The sequence below is a fragment of the Ranitomeya variabilis genome, chromosome 1 (genome assembly GCF_051348905.1).
Source record: "Ranitomeya variabilis isolate aRanVar5 chromosome 1, aRanVar5.hap1, whole genome shotgun sequence".
In the NCBI taxonomy this organism is placed as follows: Eukaryota; Metazoa; Chordata; class Amphibia; order Anura; family Dendrobatidae; genus Ranitomeya; species Ranitomeya variabilis.
The window spans coordinates 906,461,245-906,483,439 of record NC_135232.1 but is presented as its reverse complement, the minus strand read 5'-3'; the positions used below and the strand labels follow the sequence as shown (position 1 = coordinate 906,483,439).

The 22,195-nt window shown below is 44.4% G+C and overlaps 1 protein-coding gene across 3 annotated transcripts in view; it reads right to left on the bottom strand.

Moving 5' to 3' along the window:
* The window catches only part of COL25A1 (collagen type XXV alpha 1 chain), a 643,948-nt gene extending 637,866 nt beyond the window's left edge, over window positions 1–6,082 (bottom strand). For all 3 annotated transcript variants that reach the window (XM_077278990.1, XM_077278988.1, XM_077278989.1), the window contains exon 1: window positions 5,583–6,082. In XM_077278990.1, the coding sequence (XP_077135105.1) occupies window positions 5,583–5,861 (279 nt within the window). In that variant the 5' untranslated portion in view covers window positions 5,862–6,082. The remainder of the gene's footprint in view (window positions 1–5,582) is intronic.
* Between the last annotated feature and the right edge of the window lie 16,113 nt (window positions 6,083–22,195).

Sequence of the window (22,195 nt, the reverse complement as noted above, 5' to 3'; positions counted from 1 at the left end):
TGGAGCAAGTAGACTGTGACATGGAAATGGACACCGCTCTCTGCCCGCTGCCCGCTCATAGTGTAAGAAGTAGGGGCTGACTTCACAAGTTATTTCTAAGTTTTATTCCAAACTACTAGAAACTACAAAGTATACCAATGAACAGAGGCTGAATTGGCCAAACCTGGTTTAATCAGACCTCTTAACCGTCCTGGTCCAGTGGGACAGTCCTGGTTTTGGGAGTCTGTCCCGCTGTCCCGGCCGGGATCTTCTTTTCCCGCACTGTACTAGTGAGAAGCAGCGGACACAAGGGGGAATAGGGGCATGTACGAAAAAACAGTACAGGGGAATGGGGGGCATGTATGAGGAAACAGTATGGGGGGATGGGTGCAGAAACAGTGGTGATTGGGGAGGGGTGCAGACAGTATGGGGAGTGAATGGGGAATGTATGTGGACACAGTATGAGTAGTGATGTGAAAAATGTATGTGGACAGAGTACAGTGAGTGAGGGTGATGGGATGTGTGCAGACACAGTATGGGGAGTCAGGTGAACAGGCAGTACAGAAAGTGAGGGGGTAAATATATGAGGAGACAGTATGTTGAACAGGGGGGATGTGAGAGAAAACAGTATGAGGAGGGAGGGGAATGGTGTGAGGAGACAGTATGGGGGAAGAAAAGTGAGTGGGCACAGAAACTGAGTAGTGGGGGCGTAGCATGTACTTTAATTCAATACTTGTAAATAAATTTATTTTTTTCTGTTTATAATTATTGTTTATGAAACAGTGTGATTAGCAGTGCTAAATGGGTGTGGTTGGGGTGGGTTGGATATGAGTGTGACTAGTTGTGAAATGGGTGTGGTCAGAGGCGTGGCCTAAAATTTGTCCCTCTTTCCCTTCTTCAAAAGTTGGGAGGTATGCGGTTTAATGATCTTTATAACATGAGAGTGGAGATGAGTAAAAAGATTCATAGCACCCGGTTCGGAGGCCATATCGAATGTGAATCTTTTTGCTCAATTTTACATGGGAGCATTGCAAAAAGTAACATTAAGTGTGAAAAACCCTAAAGACTGTGATCACATGTTGGTTAGGAATTCGTTTTTTCTGTTCGTTTATAGAAAAACAGATACCAAATTCTTACAAGCCCATATGGCAACATTTCGGTCCAGAGATGTGGACCTTTCTCATGATAGATAGATAGATAGATAGATAGATAGATAGATAGATAGATAGATCGGTAGATAGAGTGGGGAAAGTAAGTATTTGATACACTGTCGATTTTGCAAGTTTTCCCACCTACAAAGGATGGAGAGGTCTGTATTTTTTATCGTAGGTACACTTCACCTGTGAGAGACAGAATCTAAAAATAAAAACCAGAAAACCACATTGTATGATTTTTTAATAATTGAATTGCATTTTACTGTATGAAATAAGTATTTGATCACCTAGCAACCTAAAGGAATTCTGGCTCTCACAGACCTGTTAATTTTTCTTTAAGAAGCCCTCCTACTCTGCACTCATTACCTGTATTAGGTGGACCTGTTTGAACTTGTTACCTGTATAAAAGACACCTGTCCACACACTCAATCAATCACACGCCAACCTCTCCACCATGGCCAAGACCAAAGAGCTGTCTAAGGACACCAGGAATAAAATTGTAGACCTGCACAAGGCTGGGATGGTCTACAAGACAATAGACAAGAAGCTTGTTGAGAAGACAACTGTTGGTGCAACTATTAGAAAATGGAAGAAACACAAGGTGATTGCCAATCTTCCTCAGTTTGGCTCCATGCAAGATCTCAACTAGTAGGGTAAGTGTAATTTTGACAAAGGTCAGGAATCAGCCCAGAACTGAGGACAGGAGGACCTGGACAATGACCTGAAGAGAGCTGGGACCACAGTATTAAACATTACCATTAATAACACACTACACTGTCATGGATTATAATCCTGCAGGGCACGCAAGGTCCCATTGCTCATGCTAGCGCATGTCCAGCCCCATTTGAAATTCACCAATAACCATCGGGATGATCCAAAGGAGGCATGGGAGAAGGTCATGTGGTCAGATGAGGCCAAAATAGACCTTTTTGATATCAACTCCATTTGCCGTGTTTGGAGAAAGAAAATGGATGAGTACAACCCCAAGAACACTGTCTCAACCATGAAGCATGGTGGGGGAAACATCATACTTTGGGGACAGTACAACTGCACTGTGTTGAAGGGAGGATGGATGGGGTCATGTATTGCGGGATTGTGGCCAACAATCTCATTCCCTCAGTAACAGCATTGAATATGGGTCATGGCTAGGTCTTCCAGCATCACTATGACCTGAAACACACAGCCAGGGCAACTAAGGAGTGGCTCCGTAAGAAGCATCCAGTCTCCAGACCTGAACCCAATAGAAAATCTCGGAGGGAGCTGAAACTCAATGTTGCCCAGTGACAACCCCAAAACCTGTAGGATCTGGAGAAGATCTGTATGTAGTGGGTCAAAATCCCTGCTGCAGTGTGTGCAAACTTAGTGAAGAACTGCAGAATATGTCTGACCTCTGTAATTGCAAACAAAGGTTTCAGTACCAAATTTTAATTTCTGCTTTTCTATTGAATCAAATACTTATTTCATGCAATAAAATGAAAATTAATTATATAAAAATCATACAATGTGATTTTCTGGATTTTTTTTTTTAAAGATTTTGTCTCTCACAGTTGAAGTGTACCTACGATAAAAATTACAGACTTCAACATTCTTTGTAGATGGGGAAACTTGCAAAAGCGGCAGTGTATCAAATACTTATTTTCCCCACTGTAGATACATAGATAGATAGATAGCTAGATAGATAGATAGATAGCTAGATAGATAGATAGATAGATAGATTGATAGATAGATAGATAGATATGGGATAGATAGATATGGGATAGATAGATAGATAGATAGATAGATAGATAGATAGATAGATAGATATGGGATAGATAGATGGATAGATAGATAGATAGATAGATAGATAGATAGATAGATAGATAAATAGATATAGGATAGATACATAGATAGATACAGGATAGATAGATAGATAGATAGATAGATAGATAGATAGATAGATAGATAGATAGATAGATATGGGATAGATAGATAGATAGATAGATAGATAGATAGATAGATAGATAGATAGATATGGGATAGATAGATGGATAGACAGATAGGATAGATAGATAGATAGATAGATAGATAGATAGATAGATAGATAGATAGATAGATAGATAGATAGATAATATTTTACTTTGAAAAATGCCTTTAGGACCATTCACTTATATTGCATCTATGGCAATTCTCTGTATTTTGGAGCTGCTGTACAGGAATTGCCTGTTTTGCAAGGAGGGAGCATCTACATGGAAATATAGAAGCTCTCCCTGTGAAATGCTGCTGACAGTGCCTGTATTCTGTAAGTATGGGGGGCATAGAAGCTGTTATGATGGCTACCAGCCCCTTATTACACATTCTCCATTCATGAAATACACAATCAAATACAGCAGCACCTGACTGTGCCAGAGGGAAGCCTGAGGAAATGTCAGTTCTCCTGTACCACACTCCTGGGATCACTCCTGCCTGGAAACGGAGCTCTTCGGGTTATATCTAAATGATGTTATAGTACAATGCCAAATACCACTAATTTTGCAACTTTTTGACACAAGAGATAGATAGATAATAGATAGATAGATAGATAGATAGATAGATAGATAGATAGATAGATAGATAGATAGGAGATAGATAAAAGATAGATAGATAGACAGATAGATAGATAGATAATAGATAGATAGATAGATAGATAGATAGATAGATAGATAGATAGATAGATAGATAGAAGATAGATAAAAGATAGATAATATATAGAATATATCTTCAAGTATTTCAAATACTATCCACATATTCCATGATAACTCATAAGAACATCAACCACCAATAATAAGATTTTTAGGGTTCAACTTTAATATAATTGTTTTATCTCCATCCCTACATTTCTCATACTATGTTAATTAACAAACTTTCGGACTGTGGTAATGTAGTAGGACTTCACATCCCTATACATGGGGCATAACTGAGAGAATTATTACAGTTATAATTAAAAATGGCCATTTTATGACAATGACATTCAAAAGAATATAAAAGGATAGAGCTAAGACTCATTTGGGACAATTTACTCTACCAATATCCTTCCATAGGTTTTGCACAGGAATGTGGATGCATACAGGCAAGCTCAACAAAGATAGATAATAGAAAGAAAGTTAGTTAGATAGGAGATAGAAAGATGATAGATAGATAGATAGATAGATAGATAGATAGATAGATAGGAGATAGATAGATAGAGAAATAGATAGATAGGAGATAGATAGATAGATAGATAGATAGATAGATAGATAGATAGATAGATGATAGATAGATAGATAGATAGATAGATAGATAGATAGAGAAATAAATAGATAGGAGATAGATAGATAGATAGATAGATAGATAGGAGATAGATAGATAGATAGATAGATAGATAGATAGATAGGAGATAGATAGATAGATAGATAGATAGATAGATAGATAGATAGATAGATAGATAGGAGATAGATAGATAGATAGATAGATAGGAGATAGATAGATAGATAGATAGATAGATAGATAGATAGATAGATATAAGATATATAGGAGACAGATAGATAGATAGATAGATAGATAGATAGATAGATAGATAGACAGGAGATAGATAGATAGATAGATAGATAGATAGATAGATAGATAGATAGATAGGAGATAGATAGATAGATAGATAGATAGATAGATAGAAGATAGAAAGATAGATAGATAGATAGATAGATAGATAGATAGATAGATAGGAGATAGATAGATAAATAGATAGAAGATAGATAGGAGACAGATAGATAGAAGATAGATAGATAGATAGATAGATAGATAGATAGATAGATAGAAGATAGATAGGAGATAGATAGATAGATAGATAGATAGATAGATAGATAATAGATAGATAGATAATAGATAGATAGACTGGTGTTTTTATGCCAGTCTTGAATCAATATATAATTAGGTATATCATTGGATGCATAGACTATCTAATTATTTAAAGAGACACTCTCTTTTCATAGGTGAAGCTAATGGCTGGCAGTATATACAGTTGTATGTAGGAACCTCTGTTACCTGCCAGCCCTATGATGTCCATAGAACAGTGCAGTCTTATCAGCCACTAATCAATCCCACATACACCAGAGAGGAGTGCAGAATGATTACTGAGCTGGGCAGCTTCTCACACACAGGCTGACAATGCAGCAAATCCCACCAAAACTTATTAGACAGCGCTACACAACTTGTGACTATTGTCACCCCCCGACCAACAGAGTCTTCTCCACACCCGCAGCCGGAGGCTTCTAGCTCTCTATGTGGCAGACACAAGTACATAGAGTTTGCTATTCCCTGCGGATCACATCTGCAGGTAAATGTGGAAGGTATAAAATCCTATTAGGACAACGCTCACATTCCCTCCATGGAGGTCTCCCACCGCCTGTAACTTGTGGTGCCCCACACGTGCCCTGCGCCCACTACCATCTCCCGCACCTGGGACAGCAGCCGCTCCACCTTCTCCTGTACTATGGAGTTGAGCTGATCCACAGATAATCCAGGCACACGGAAGCTCTCCCCAGCCTTGCCATGCTCCACAGCCCACATCCTGCCCTCCAGGTCGCCAGTCTTTACAGTCAGGTACACACAGGATGCCAGGGCGAGAAGAGAAAGCCCCGGAGCCAGCACCCGGGGTACCGTCCTGCTCCAGCTGCCGGCGGCGTCCCTGCGCTGCTCCCCGCTCCATCCCTGGGCAGCCTTAGTGTCTCCCAGCATCCCTGCAGTCCTCAGTGCCCGGGCTGTGCCAGTAGGGTGGCTGAGCGATGGCAGCGGTAGAGGGCAGGCTCTGCGGGCAGGCTGTGCGGGCAGGCTCTGCGGGCAGGCTGTGCGGGCAGGACGCTGCTCTGTCACTTGTTGCCTCCGCTGCCTGTGCTGCGGCTCCTGGTGCCGGGAGCTGTGCGCGGAGAGCGGCGGAGCAGCGGTGTGTGTGCGCTCTGCCCTCCCCCTCCTGAGCTTTAAATATCCCAGCTGCCAGGAGCAGCCAGGGAATGGCCGCAGCACACGGCACCCCCCTCCCTGGGCACTCACATCAGCCGGCATCATCCCCCTAACAGGTAATGCAAACTCATCAGGAAAAAGCCTGGAGCAAAAGTGGGCATGATAGTGGGCACCAAAGGGAAGCAAATCACTTTATTGCATGCTGGCGTAGGTGGGCATGAACGCTGGCATTCGAAAAAGTAACTGCTGGTATATTCAATGGGTTAAATGAGTTTGGATTCCTGAAATCATGATAGGGAAGCCCTGGCATCAAATTCAGATCACTCCAGGCGAGATAAAATGGGTCCGGGGCATAAAAGCTGGCATCAAATTGGTAAAACGGACACTTTTTGCTGATACCAGTAAGTATGCGGTGGGTTAAAATAGTTTAGGCTGCAAATCCCACCCTGCAGTTATACAGATAGGAATACCCCACATCAAATGCAGCTGTCCCAAATGTAGTCTGGGCATAAACGCTGGCATCAAATTGGGCAGACAGGCACTTTTATGGGTGTTTATAAAGGGTTAAATGATTTTGGAGCACCAAAAAACATTCTGTCAAAATCAGCCAAAACAGCCTCCCAGACACTGTTCCAAGAGGTGGACTGTTTTCCCTCCCTGTAGAGCTCACATTTTATGAGGGACCACAGGTCCTCTATGGGGTTCAGATCAGGTGAACAAGGGGGCCATGTCATTATTTTTTCTTCTTTGAGACCTTTACTCAGGGCTGCCACTAGAAATTTTGGGGCCCCATACTGGCAAAATTTTCGGGGACCCCTTGAGACTCCGCCCAGGCTCCACCCCAGCCCCGCCTCCACACTCCACCCCTTGAACTGTCCACAATCCCACCACTCTCTCTTGCAAAATCTCCAGTTCTCACCTATCACACATTGACAGTTCCCATCACCAGATCACACATGTAGCCGGCAGCTTTTGTTTTGGCCAAAAGATTTTTTAAGCCACCAAAATGACAAGGTAAGCACTTTTGGCCGGGCCCTACTCTACTGTAACCTATTAAATATTTGTTAAAATATGCAATACAATTTAGGTATAATTTTATTTATTTTTCAATTTTTAAAATGACCAATAATATCACATTCAAGGGACAAATACCACCGCACCATGACCAGACCACATATTACAACTACAGTGATCGAATAATATCACATACAAGGAACAAATACCACAACATCATGACCAGACCACATATTACCACCACATAGTGACTGAATACTACAATACTGATGATTAATAAAAAAAACACCACAATACTATCACCATCAGTGCCATTATACACAGGAGATCTGTACTTAGTATGCAGTGTCTGTGTAGAGGTAATACAGTGATCACCAGTGACATTATACACAGGAGCTCTGTATATAATGTATAGGTAATACAGTGATCACTGGTGACATTGTACACAGGACCTCTGTATATAGTATACAGTGTATTGTGTCAGTGTATAGGTAACACACTGACACACCAGTGACGCCTTTAGGTGAAGTCCTTCATCTTTCATCCAGCACAGATCGCCATCACTTCATCCAGCCAGGGCTCATCTCTGCAGGAAATAACACAGTTATCTCGAGCTCCGCTTGCAGAACACATTACTTAATTATCCCAACTTCTACATTACACCACATGAAGAAGGCGACATAGTGTCACTCTGCACAGTAACAGGACCGCCCCCCATTTAAAACAGTGTCCTCAAAAAATAAAATAAATACATCACTGCAGTAATAATATCCCTTAATTAGCCCCTATGGTAATAATATTCCCCATCCTGGCCCCGTTTATCTCATTCCTGGCTCCAGCCATATGTTCTCCCATCCTGCCCTCATGAGTATCCATTCTGCCCCATATGATCTCCCCATCCTGCCCTATCTGTCTCCATCGTATCCCTCCTGCCCCAAGATCCTGCCCCATGATCCTGCCCCATGATCCTGCCCCATCTGTCTCCAATCCTGCCCCCAGTGTTTCCAATCATGCCCGTATCTCCATTCTGCCCCATCTCCACTCATGCCCCCATGTCTGCAATCATGCCCCCTGTGTCTCCATTCTGCCCCATCTGTTTCCAATCCTGCCCCATCTGTCTCCAGTCATGCCCCAGTGTCTTCAGTTATGCCGCCATGTCTATCATCTTGCCCCCTGTGTCTCCAATCATGCCCCGTATCTCCATTCTGCCCCGTGTCCAGCATTGTGCCCCTGTGTCCAGCTTTCTGCACCAGTGTCCAGCGTTCTGCCCCTGTGTCCAGCTTTCTGCCCGTGTCCAGCTTTCTGCACCAGTGTCCAGCATTCTGCCCCTGTGTCCAGCTTTCTGCCCCAGTGTCCAGCGTTCTGCCCCTGTGTCCAGCTTTCTGCACCAGTGTCCAGCATTCTGCCCGTGTCCAGCTTTCTGCACCAGTGTCCAGCTTTCTGCACCAGTGTCCAGCTTTCTGCACCAGTGTCCAGCATTCTACCCGTGTCCAGCTTTCTGCCCCTATGTCCAGCGTTCTGCCCCTGTGTCCAGCTTTCTGCCCGTGTCCAGCATTCTGCCCCAGTGTCCAGCTTTCTAGACCAGTGTCCAGCTTTCTGCACCATTGTCCAGCATTCTGCCCCTGTGTCCAGCTTTCTGCCCGTGTCCAGCATTCTGCCCCAGTGTCCAGCTTTCTGGACCAGTGTCCAGCTTTGTACCCCTGTGTCCAGCTTTCTGCCCGTGTCCAGCTTTCTGCACTCTGCACCAGTGTCCAGCTTTCTGCACCAGTGTCCAGCATTCTGCCCCTGTGTCCAGCATTCTGCCCCTGTATCCAGCTTTCTGCACCAGTGTCCAGCTTTCTGCCCCTGTGTCCAGCTTTCTGCCCGTGTCCATCGTTCTGCCCGTGTCCAGCTTTCTGCCCCTGTGTCCAGCTTTCTGCCCCTGTGTCCAGATTTCTGCCCCTGTGTCCAGCATTCTGCCCCTGTGTCCAGCATTCTGCCCCTGTGTCCAGCTTTCTGCCCCTGTGTCCAGCATTCTGCCCCTGTGTCCAGCTTTCTGCACCAGTGTCCAGCGTTCTGCCCCTGTGTCCAGCTTTCTGCCCCAGTGTCCAGCATTCTGCTCCTGTGTCCAGCTTTCTGCCCGTGTCCAGCATTCTGCCCGTGTCCAGCTTTCTGCACCAGTGTCCAGCTTTCTGCACCAGTGTCCAGCGTTCTGCCCCTGTGTCCAGCTTTCTTCCCCCGTGTCCAGCTTTCTGCACTCTGCACCAGTGTCCAGCTTTCTGCACCAGTGTCCAGCATTCTGCCCCTGTGTCCAGCATTCTGCCCCTCTGTCCAGCTTTCTGCACCAGTGTCCAGCGTTCTGCCCCTTTGTCCAGCTTTCTGCATCAGTGTCCAGCGTTCTGCCCCTTTGTCCAGCTTTCTGCCCGTGTCCAGCATTCTCCCCGTGTCCAGCTTTCTGCACCAGTGTCCAGCGTTCTGCCCCTGTGTCCAGCTTTCTGCCCCTGTGTCCAGCTTTCTGCCCGTGTCCAGCTTTCTGCACCAGTGTCCAGCGTTCTGCCCGTGTCCAGCTTTCTGTCCGTGTCCAGCATTCTGCGCGTATCCAGCTTTCTGCCCCTGTGTCCAGCATTCTGCTCCTGTGTCCAGCATTCTGCCCCTGTGTCCAGCTTTCTGCACCAGTGTCCAGCTTTCTGCACCAGTGTCCAGCGTTCTGCCTCTGTGTCCAGCTTTCTGCACCAGCGCTGCGGCTGACGTCAGCTGCCAGCCTCAGATTGGCTGGCGGCTGTTAACTATTGACGTGCGGGCCCGCGTTAAACAGCTGCAGCACCGCTAAGGGCCCGGTTTAGCCTGCGGCTGCGGGTAGGGGGGCCCGATGCGGGCCCCCTCTGCCCACCGGGCCCCATACGCCAGTCATGGCCATAATGCCCTGAAGACGGCCCTGCCTTTACTGGCCAGCCACGCTGTGGAGTAGTTGGAGGCATGTGATGGAGCATTGTCCTGCATGAAAATCATGTTTTTCTTGAACGATACCGACTTCTTCCTGTACCACTGCTTGAAGAAGTTGTCTTCCAGAAACTGGCAGTAGGTCTGGGAGTTGAGCTTCACTCCATCCTCAACCCGAAAAGGTCCCACAAGTTCATCTTTGATGATACCAGCCCATACCAGCTCCCCACCTCCACCTTGCTCGCGTCTGAGTCGGAGTGGAGCTCTCTGCCCTTTACTGATCCAGCTTCTGGCCCATCCATCTGGCTCATCAAGAGTCACTCTCATTTCATCAGCCCATAAAACCTTTGAAAAGTCATTCTTAAGATATTTCTTGGCCCTGTCTTGACGTTTTATCTTATGTTCCCAATCCCCAATCCCCACAGTTTTAAGCGTGCACTAAAAACTCATTTGTTCAGATTGGCCTACCGCCTCAACGCATTAACCTAATTATCCCTGTGTGGCCTATTAATAAAAAACAACAACATAATCACGTTCCTCCATCATGTTCTCATACACTTTATGCAGTTAATAGCCTCTGTGTCTGTACTGTTACATACTTAGGCAGTTAACTGGTTCATGCAGCTTTACATGAACACCCGAGCCTTACACTATGGCTGGTCCAAATAACTAAAGCAATTGTTATCATCCACCTCTTGTGTCTCCCCTTTTCCTCATAGATTGTAAGCTTGCGAGCAGCAGGGCCCTCATTCCTCCTGGTATCTGTTTTGAACTGTGATTTCTGTTATGCTGTAATGTCTGTTGTCTGTACAAGTCCCCTCTATAAGTTGTAAAGCGCTGCGGAATATGTTGGCGCTATATAAATAAAATTATTATTATTATTATTATTATTATTATTATGTTTCTTGTTCAAAGGTGGTCGTTTTTCAGCCTTCCATACCTTGGCCATGTCCCTGAGTATCACACACCTTGTGCTTTTTGTTACTCCAGTAACGTTGCAGCTCTGAAATATGGCAAAATGGCATCTTGGCAGCTTCACGCTTGATTTTCCTCAATTCATGGGAAGTTATTTTGCGCCTTTTTTGCCCAACACGCTTCTTGCGACCCTGTTGGCTATTTGCCATGAAACACTTGATTGTTCGGTGATCATGCTTCAAAAGTTTGGCAATTTCAAGACTGCTGCATCCCTCTGCAAGACATCTCACAATTTTGGACTTTTCAGAGCCCGTCAAATCTCTCTTCTGACCCATTTTGCCAAAGGAAAGGAAGTTGCCTAATAATTAAGCACACCTTATATAGGGTTTTGTTGTCATTAGACAACACCTCTCCTCATTACAGAGATGCACATCACCTGATTTACTTAATTGGTAGTTGTCTCTCAAGCCTGAACAGCTTGGAGTATGACATGTATAAAAAGTATCATGTGATCAAAATACCACTTGCCTAATAATTCTGCACACATTGTAGTGTGACGCTAAGGCTTCTTTCACACTTCCATCGGTACGGGGCCGTCGCCAGGCATCGGCGCGACGTACTGACGGAAGTGTGACAAATTTTGAGTGACGTGGGCAGCGGACGCAGTGTTTCAACGCGTCCGCTGCCCAATGTAAAGTCCGAGATTTCCGGGCGGGCCGGCCACGCATGCGCAGAAAAATCCACTGGATGCGACGTACGAAAAAACGTTCCCTTGAACATTTTTTTTCGATACGACGGGCAGTCCAAACCTGACGCATCCAGTGGACGACGCATGCGACGTATGGCCATACGTCGCAATGCGTCGCTAATGTAAGTCTATGGGGAAAAACGCATCCTGCGGGCAACTTTGCAGGATGCGTTTTTTCTCCAAAACGACGAATTGCGACGGTGGCCACACGACGTAAGTGTGAAAGAGGCCTACGTGATAAAGCACACTCCCCAAGAGATCCCTCGCTTCCTGTTCTGCTGCGGACAGACACGTCTGTGTGATCATTCTCCAGTCATACAGACCTGCTAAAGATGAGTACAGGTGAGGATTTATTAAAGGGTTTTTCCAGTTTCCAAAAACTGCCGTCCCATGCTGCACTTTATATATTAAGAAAAAAAAACAGTATGTGCTGTTCTTACCTACACTGGGTGAGATTTTGCCACTGCTCTCGGTGTCTGCAGCGCTGATGTCTAGTGAACAACGCTGCAACCAATCAGTTAGCTCAATGGTTCTGCTCAAGGAGACCTGCTCATCTCAGTGATTGGCTGCAGCGCTGATGTCAAGTGAACAACGCTGCAACCAATCAGTCAATCAGTTAGCTCAATGGTTCTGAGCAGCTCATGACATCTGCTCAAGGAGACCTGCTCATCTCACTGATTGGCTACAGCGCTGTCAATAACAAAAGACAGTTGGAGCAATGAAAGAAACTCAGCATTGGACCCAGGGAGGGTGAATGAAGCAACCTGGAGATAGAAGTTTTGCAAAACCAGAAAACCTCTTTAGCTTTAGTTGTGGGCAGTCTGAGGCCTTCAGTCATAATTTATATTCCCTGGATGACCCCTTTAATTAAACCAATCTTCCAGATAATGAAATTGTCCTGTGTCTGCAGTTTGCACACACGGATAGATACACTGTGTGCAGAATTATTAGGCAAGTTGTATTTTAGAGGATTATTTTTATTATTGATCAACAACTATGTTCTCAACCAAACCAAAAGACTCATAAATATCAAAGCTTAATATTTTTGGAAGTTGGAGTGGGGTTAGATTTGGCTATCTTAGGAGGATATCTGTTTGTGCAGGTAACTATTACTGTGCAGAATTATTAGGCAACTTAATAAAAGACCAAATATATTCCCATCTCATTTGTTTATTTTCACCAGGTAAACCAATATAACTGCACAAAATTTAGAAATAAACATTTCTGACATGCAAAAAAAAAAAACCCCAAAAAATTAGTGACCAACATAGTCACCTTTCTTTATGATGACACTCAGCAGCCTTCCATCCATAGATTCTGTCAGTTGCTTGATCTGTTTACGATCAACATTGCGTGCAGCAGCCACGACAGCCTCCCAGACACTGTTCCGAGAGGTGGACTGTTTTCCCTCCCTTTTATGAGGGACCACAGGTTCTCTATGAGGTTCAGATCATGTCATTATTTTTTCTTCTTTGAGACCTTTACTGGCCAGCCACGCTGTGGAGTAGTTGGAGGCATGTGATGGAGCATTGTCCTGCATGAAAATCATGTTTTTCTTGAACGATACCGACTTCTTCCTGTACCACTGCTTGAAGAAGTTGTCTTCCAGAAACTGGCAGTAAGTCTGGGAGTTGAGCTTCACTCCATCCTCAACCCGAAAAGGTCCCACAAGTTCATCTTTGATGATACCAGCCCATACCAGTACCCCACCTCCACCTTGCTGGCGTCTGAGTCGGAGTGGAGCTCTCTGCCCTTTACTGATCCAGCCTCTGGCCCATCTATGTGGCCCATCAAGAGTCACTCTCATTTCATCAGTCCATTCATTTTAAAGGAGTTGTAAGGGACTTTAAAACCCCTTTCTGACCTCGGACAGGATAGTACGTCCCAGGTCAGATCCCCCGCTTTGATGCAGGGCTCCGGTGGTGAGCCCGCATCAAAGCCGGGACATGTCGCTGACATGTGCCCGCAATAGTGGCGGGTGAAATCGCGATTCACCCGCCGCTATTAACTAGTTAATTGTCACTGTCAAACGCTGACAGCGGCATTTAACCGGCGTTTCCGGCCATGCGGCCGGAAATGAGCACATCGCTGACCCCCGTCACATGATCGGGGGTCAGCGATGCATCAGAATGGTAACCATAGCGCTCCTTGAGACCTCTATGGTTACTGATGCCGGCCTGCTGTGAGCGCCCCCTGTGGTTTGTGCTCATAGCAAGTCTGCATTTCAGCTACATAGCAGCGATCTGATGATCGCTCCCATGTAGCTGAGCCGATCAGGCTATGCCAGCTTCTAACCCCCCATGGAGGCTATTGAAGCATGGCAAAAGTTTAAAAAAAAGTTTAAAAAAATGTGAAAAAAGTAAAAAAAAATATAAGTTTAAATCACCCCCCTTTCACCCCATTCAAAATAACTCAATAAAAAAATAATCAAACCTACACATATTTGGTATCGCCGCGTTCAGAATCACCCGCTCTATCAATAAAAAAAAGGATGAACCTGATCGCTAAACAGCGTAGCGAGAAAAAAATTAGAAACGCCAGAGTTTATTTGGTCCCCGTGACATTGCATTAAAATGTAATAACGGGCGATCAAAAGAACATATCTGCACGAAAATGGTATCATTAAAAATGTCAGCTCAGCACGCAAAAATTAAGCCCTCACCCGACCCCAGATCATGAAAAATGGAGACGCTACGGGTATCCGAAAATGGCACAATTTTTTTTTTGTTTTAGCAAAGTTTGGAATTCTTTTTCACCACTTAGATAAAAGAGAACCTAGACATGTTAGGTGTCTATGAACTCATAATGACCAGGAGAATCATAATGACAGGTCAGTTTTAGCATTTAGTGAACCTAGCAAAAAAGCCAAACAAAAAACCAGTGTGAGATTGCACTTTTTTTTGCAATTTCACCGTACTTGGAATTTTTTTTCCGTTTTCTAGTGCACGACATGCTAAAACCAATGATGTCGTTCAAAAGTACAACTTCTTTCACAAAAAATAAGCCCTCACATGACCATATTGACGGAAAAATAAAAAAGTTATGGCTCTGGGAAGGAGGGGAGCGATAAACAGACACGGAAAAACTGAAAATCCCAAGGTCATGAAGGGGTTAACATTGACAGCCTATCCTAAGGAGTGATGATCAATGTTTGTTGGGTGAAGCTGCAACACCCGTCACCACTGCCAATCTTCTGTTCCTAGTGTCGGCCGGAACTGCTTAGTTACAGAGCTGCACAACACGGCTCCATCGACGGAAAGGTTGACGAGTACGGGTACTGCACATCCACTCCCTATTGATTTGAATATGGGGCGGATGTGCAGTATCCGACTGCAGCCACTGTTTAGTGCATCTTATGATCTGATCCCGGGGCACCATAGGTTATCATGACAGCCAGGAGGCTGATGAAAGCCCTGTAGCTGCTTTATTGGTCGTCCTCAAAAACTCAGAAACAAGCCCAGCATCAAAGGAGAATAAGAATTACACTATGTACAGTACTGCCATACTATGGCACAGTATCTGTGTTTTTGTAATCCATTTTGTGTGTGATGTATAAGCACTAAATAGTCTAAGTTGGTGAAGTGAAGTGAGAAAAATTTAGGCATAAAATTATGGGATCAAGTAACTAAAAATTGGCATCTGCATTTACATTCACCCTTTTTGCTATGAAGCCCCTAAAAATTTCTGGCGCAAGCAATTACCTTCATAAGTCACATGCTTAGAGATCGGAAGTACACCTGTGTGCAATCTAAGTGTCACACGGTCAGTCAGTATGTACACACCTTTTCTGAAAGGCCACAAAGGCTGCAACACCATTAAACAAGAGGCTCCACTAACCAAACAGCACCATGAAGACCAAGCAGATCTCCACACAAGTCAGGGACAAATGTGTTTGGTTATAAAAAAAAGATCCCAATCTCTGATGATCCCCAGGAGCACGATCAAATCCATTATCATCAAATGGAAATGTGAGCAGGTTGCAGGATGCAGTAATGGACAGGAGGCAGAGCAAGGGTTAACGATAGTTTACTTGAACAGGGCTTTACTCCACGCAGGGAGCGGAAGGGGTAAACAGGAGTATAGTAGGTGTTATAAAAACAATTGGTGTGCAGGGTGAGTTAAACAACAAGTAATGCAGCAGTTCTTTAAGGGTTAACTTATCGGTCCGGCAGCTTCCTGACTGTAAAGTCCTTGGTTCAAATGGTGGTGCCAACGCAGTTAGCGCAGGGTGAGTCCGGTGTCGTCCTGAAGGCGTTGATGATCCAGTTTCTGGCGGTGATGGTGGGTCCTTGTCGTCTTGGACGGGGTCTTGAATCCAGGGTTCGTTGTGCGGTATGAAGTGCAATCTCCAACTCCGTCGGAGCTTAACGTGTCTTGACAGATATAAGCGGGTGAGATGGGGCACAGTTCCCGGTGAGTCACTTGGTCCTTCCTAAGCGGCACGCGCGCAGAACTTACTAGCCCGGAGCGTTTGGAACCTTCAGCTGGAGGAGCCAACGGGCACACGGCACGTCTCTCATCACAGTCTCTGTATGTGGTCGCAGGGAATCTATCACGCCAGCCTGCGCTGTCAAGATGCTCAGAGGATGAAGCACCAACTGTTCCCTGCTGCGCGCTGCTTGTTCCCGCCAGGACTGACTGCTTCCGCATGTGCTCTGCTTTTTAGCTTAGCCACCCCCCCTGCTCTCAAGTCTAAAGGTCAGTCCGAGTTTCTAAGCTTTCCCCCGGACAACAGAGGAGCCGGCCCCAATAGTTCCAGACCCAAAGCAAAAGAGGTACCCCCACTCCAGTCCTTCTTCTTACAGAAAAAACATGGCACCACAACTAACCTGCCAAGAGACGACCACTTACAAAAACTCTCAGCCCGGGCCAGGAGGGCATTAATCAGATCATACAACCACAATAAGCCGTACACTCCATAAAAGTGGCCTTTATGGAAGAGTTGGCAAAATTTGTAAGGTTAATTTTGAGTTTGCCAAAAGACATGTGGGAGACTCCCCAAAATGTATGGAAGAAGGTGCTGTGGTTAGATGAGACCAATATTGAACTCTTTGGCCACTAAGGTAAATGTTATGTCTGGTCCCAAACCAACACAGCTCATCATTACCCCAAGAACACCATTCCCACAGAGAAATTTGGAGATGGCAGCATTATTCTGTGGGGATGTTTTTCAACAGCAGGGACAGTGAAAATGGTCAAAGTTGAGGGTAAGATGGATGGTGCGAAATACAGGGATATTCTCGAGCAAAACCTGTTTCAGGCTGTCAGTGATTTGAGACTGGGGCAGAGATTTACCTTCCAACAAGACAATGACCCAAAGAATACTGCTAAAGCAACACTTGAGTGGTTTAACACCTTAACGACCGCCAATATGCCTTTTAACGGCGGCAGTTAAAGTCAAGCTGCTTTTTTATGGCGCTGAGAAATAAGGGTATAGTGCCCCCCAAGTGTCTGAAAATCTCTGGGGTCTCGGCTACCGGGGGCAGGGGAAAACCCGGAGAACATGATTTGGGTCAGTTTTTACCATCCCCAGTCTTGTGATTGTCATTATTCATCGAATAACAGAAATCGCAAAAAGAGCACCTTGATGGGTGTAGTTTTTAGAATGGTGTAACTTTTGGGTATTTTCTGTCATATTGAGCTCCCGAACTCACTTCAAATGTTAGGTGGTCCCTAAAAAAATGGTTTTGTCAATTTTGTTGGAAAAATGAGAAATCACTGGTCAACTTTTAACCCTTATAACATCCCAACAAAAAAAATTATGTTTCCAAAATTGTGCTTCTGTAAAGTTGACATGTGGGAAATGTTATTTATTAACTATTTTGTGTGACACGACTCTCTGATTTAAGGGCACAAAGATTAAAAGTTTTAAAATTGCTAAATTCCCAAATTTTTGCCAAATTTCCTATTTTTCATAAATTAATGCAAGTCATATCGAAGAAATTTTACCACTAACATGATGGAAAATATGTCACAAAAAACAATCTCAGAATCTATGGAATCCATTGAAGCGTTCCAGAGCTATTACCTCATAATGTGACAGTGGTCTGAATTGTAAAAATTAGCTCTGTCACTAAGGTGTTAAGCGGAAAGGAGTAAATAATTTGGAGTGGCCTAGTTAAAAACCAGACTTTAATCCAACTGTGGTCACACTTGAAGATTGCTGCTCACCAGAGGAAACCCTCTAACTTGGAGGAGCCTGGAGCAGTTTTGCCTAGAGGAGTGTGCAAAAATCCCAGTGACAAAATGTGGAAAGTTCATAGAGACTTATCCAAAGCAACTTGCAGCTGTAATTGCTGCAAAAGAAGGCTCTTCAAAGTACTGACATTAGGGGATGAATGGTTATGCACACTGCAGTTTTCAGTTATTTTGATCTATTTGTTGTTTGCTTCACAATAAAAAGATAACCAAATCTTCACAGTTGTAGTTGTAACAAGGTGGCACAGGGTGGTAGTCGTGGATGAGTTCACTAATCAACAGTCAGTGAGCAATTCGGCACCTTGTACATGAAAAGATAAATAAAGTCCCTTGCACTGCATGTGCAGCATGCACCACAGCACACTCACAGGCTCTGTCAGATTCCCCTCAGCTACTGCCATGTCGGCTCCGCAAATCACTTCAGAGACAAGGTTTTTTTCCAACAGCTTAAGGCCCCGTCTCACTAAGCGATTTACCAACGATCACGACCAGCGATATGACCTGGCCGTGATCGTTGGTAAGTCGCTGTGTGGTCGCTGGGGAGCTGTCACACAGACAGCTCTCTCCAGCGACCAACGATCAGGGGAACGACTTCGGCATCGTTGAAACTGTCTTCAACGATGCCGAAGTCCCCCTGCAGCACCCGGGTAACCAGGGTAAACATCGGGTTACTAAGCGCAGGGCCGCGCTTAGTAACCCGATGTTTACCCTGGTTACCAAAAAAAACAAACAGTACATACTCGCCTTTCGGTGTCCAGGTCCCTCGCCGTCTGCTTCCTGCTCTGACTGAGATCCGGCCGTACAGTGAGAGCAGAGCGCAGCAGTGACGTCACCGCTGCGCTCTCGCTGTACGGCTGCTCAGTCAGAGCAGGAAGCAGACGGCAAGGGACCTGGACACCGAAAGGCGAGTATGTACTGTTTGTTTTTTTTGGTAACCAGGGTAAACATCGGGTTACTAAGCGCGGCCCTGCGCTTAGTAACCCGATGTTTACCCTGGTTACCAATGAAGACATCGCTGGATCGGTGTCACACACACCGATTCAGCGATGTCAGCGGGGCCTCAACGACCAAAAAAAGGTCCAGGCCATTCCGACACGACCAGCGATCTCGCAGCAGGGGCCTGATCGCTGGCACGTGTCACACATAGCGAGATCGCTATGGAGGTCGCTGTTGCGTCACAAAACTAGTGACTCAGCAGCGATCTCGCTAGCGATCTCGTTATGTGAGACGGGGCCTTTAGCTTTACTAGACAGTAGCATATTCGTCACATAGGCAGCACAAGTCAAACACAGAGACATCTTCTTATCTGCATTCTTCACACAGGCAGCACAAGATAAACACAGAGACATCTTATCTTTCCTTGTCATATGGACAGACTCTATCTTCTGCTTTAGCTTCCCTTTTCTGGCAAGCTCAACTATATCCCTGGAAAATCCGTATTTCACCTGTTTCCTTGGACAATCCCTGTCCCTCTTCTGGACAATCTCTGTCCCTCTCGTACTCCAGGCCCCCCAGCTTCCTGCCGTTTCCCTAATGCGGCTGCAAGTTATAGGGTAACGAGCTCGCCGACTCAGCTGCCTCCTAATCCCAGCCCCTAGCTTTGGATCCTTCCTTGGAATGGTTCTGTATAAGCTGGTGACCACCTGCACGATTCTCAGCCTGGGTGCCCCTTACTGCCATCTGCAGACTTATCCCCAAGGCCTGTTACACTCTCCTTACACGTCCTGCCCTTGGGCAAGCTGCCCGGGCTTCTCACAGAACCAGGAAGTATCTGTCCTATGCTGCTCTGCTGCTGTGTGACTCCTTCAATCTGCTTAACCCCTATGGTCCTGCATTATTTACTAATCTATCCCTAAGCTAAAGCACAATACATCACATTACAGTACATGACAAATACATAGCAAAACATTAGTAAAACATCAGGGTGCCGCAAGTGACACAGATGAACAGCATCAAGGAGAGAGAAGGTACATGAGGGTACCCGCCACCTCCTTACATAGGCATGTTCTTTCTTTGAACTGATGCAAACCTTAAAAAAACATACAATATACTATAGCGCACCTCAGCAAATTTTTGGTCACGCTCTTAACACATCCCATAGCCACATCACTTTACCACTTTTTCTACTATGGCAGGAGGAGATGTCAAATGGCCAGTGACAGTAAGGGACCACCCAGGACCACGGGTGTGGGTGTAGACCCAAATCCAGGACTGTATGTGCCTCTTAAAGAATGAGGAGTGTCTCACTCCCACACGTCCCCTTCTCATTACTGGCATGAAGAAAGCCGATCTTAATTAATTGAGGCCATTGTTTTATGAGTTTAACTATTTGGTTAAGTTTTGTGGCAGATACATTATTTTTATGTCCATTCACTTCTTTTGTTCCTATTAATGGATTGCAGATTGGTAGAAGACAAATTCAATCTGCAAGTCAGTAATTGCATGAATTTATTTGTAACCTCAACCCCAACAAAAATACCGGATTCCTGTTAACATTATCCGACAGACATTTATTGAAAGATGCAGTGTATCATTTATTTTACTACATGGAAAATATTTCCACAAGATAATTAAGCTAGCAGTATTGCAGCTTGTCAAAATAATGTCACATTTCCTGGCATTTTAATTTATCTGCTTCAAGTTCCGCTCTTCTTTTGAGATATTAAATCCCTTTCCGACATCGAGTGTAATAGTACGCCGATGTCGGACTCCCTCCCTTTGATGTGGGCTCCTGTGGTGAGCCCAAAAAAGAAAATACAAAAAAGAATAAAAAAGCCCAATAAAGAAAATACAAAAAAGAATAAAAAAGCCCAAAAAAGAAAATACAAAAAAGAATAAAAAAGCCCAAAAAAGAAAATAAGAAACCCACATCTTTTCCGGCACATGTCAACTGTTTTGAACAGCTGACATGTGCCCGGAATAACTGCAGATGTAATCGAGATTCACCCATGGCTACCAACCCGTTAAATGCCACTGTCAAACGCTGAAAGCGGCATTTAAGTCGCGCTTCCGGCCATCGGGCCAGAAACCTGCCCACCGGTGACCCGCATCACGTGATTGCGGGTCACCGGTTCATTGGTATGACCTGGAGACCTCTATGGTTGTCACTGCCGGATTGCAGTGAGCGCCACCCAGTGATCGGTGTTCATAGCAAGTGATTAATTCTACTACATAGAGGCGATCTGATCATCACCTCTATGTAGCAGAGCCGATCGGGTTATGGCAGCTTCTAATCTCCCATGGAGACTATTGAAATATGTCAAAAGTAAAAAAGAAATGTTTTTAAAAATAAAAAAAATATATATAAAAGTTCAAATCAACCACCTTTCGCCCCATTCAAAATAAAACAATAAAAAAAATCAAACATACACATATTTGGTATTGCCGCATTCAGAATCGCCATATCTATCAATAAAAAAAGGATTAACCTGATTGCTAAACAGCATAGCGAGAAAAAAAGTAAAAACGCCAGAATTACGTTTTTTGGGTCACCACAACATTGCATTAAATAACGGGTGATCAAAATATTGTATCTGCACAAAAATGTTATCATTAAAACATCAGCTCGGCACGCAAAAAATAAGCCCTCATGAATCCCCAGATCACGAAAAATGGGGACGCTATGGGTATCGGAAAATGGCGCAATTTTTGGGGGGGTTTTAACAAAGTTTGACATTTTTTTTACCACTTAGATAAAAAATAACCTAGACATGTTTGGTGTCTACGAACTTACGAACTTGTAATGACCTGGAGAATCATAATGGCAGGTGAGTTTTGGCATTTAGTGAACCTAGTGAAAAAGCCAAACAAAAAATTAGTGTGGGATTGCACTTTTGTTGCAATTTCACCGCACTTGGAATTTCTTTCCTGTTTTCTAGTACATGACATGGTAAAACCAATGGAGACATTTAAAAGTACAACTTGTCCTGGAAAAAAACAAGCTCTCACATGGCCATATTGATGGAAAAATAAAAAAGTTATGGCTCTGAGAAGAAGGTAAGCAAAAAACGAAAACACAAAACCGAAAATACCTCAAGGGTTAAGTGGTTAAAGTATTTTATACACTCTGAGGCTGCTGTCACACTAGCAGTATTTGGTCAGTATTTTACATCAGTATTTGTAAGCCAAAACCAGGAGGGGGTGATAAATGCAGAAGTTGTGCATATGTTTCTATTATACTTTTCCTCTAATTGTTCCACTCCTGATTTTGGCTTACAAATACTGATGTAAAATACTGACCAAATACAATACTGCTAGTGTGACAACAGCCTCACACTTACTCCTTCTTATATGTAATTGTTTTTGGTTTATTACATTA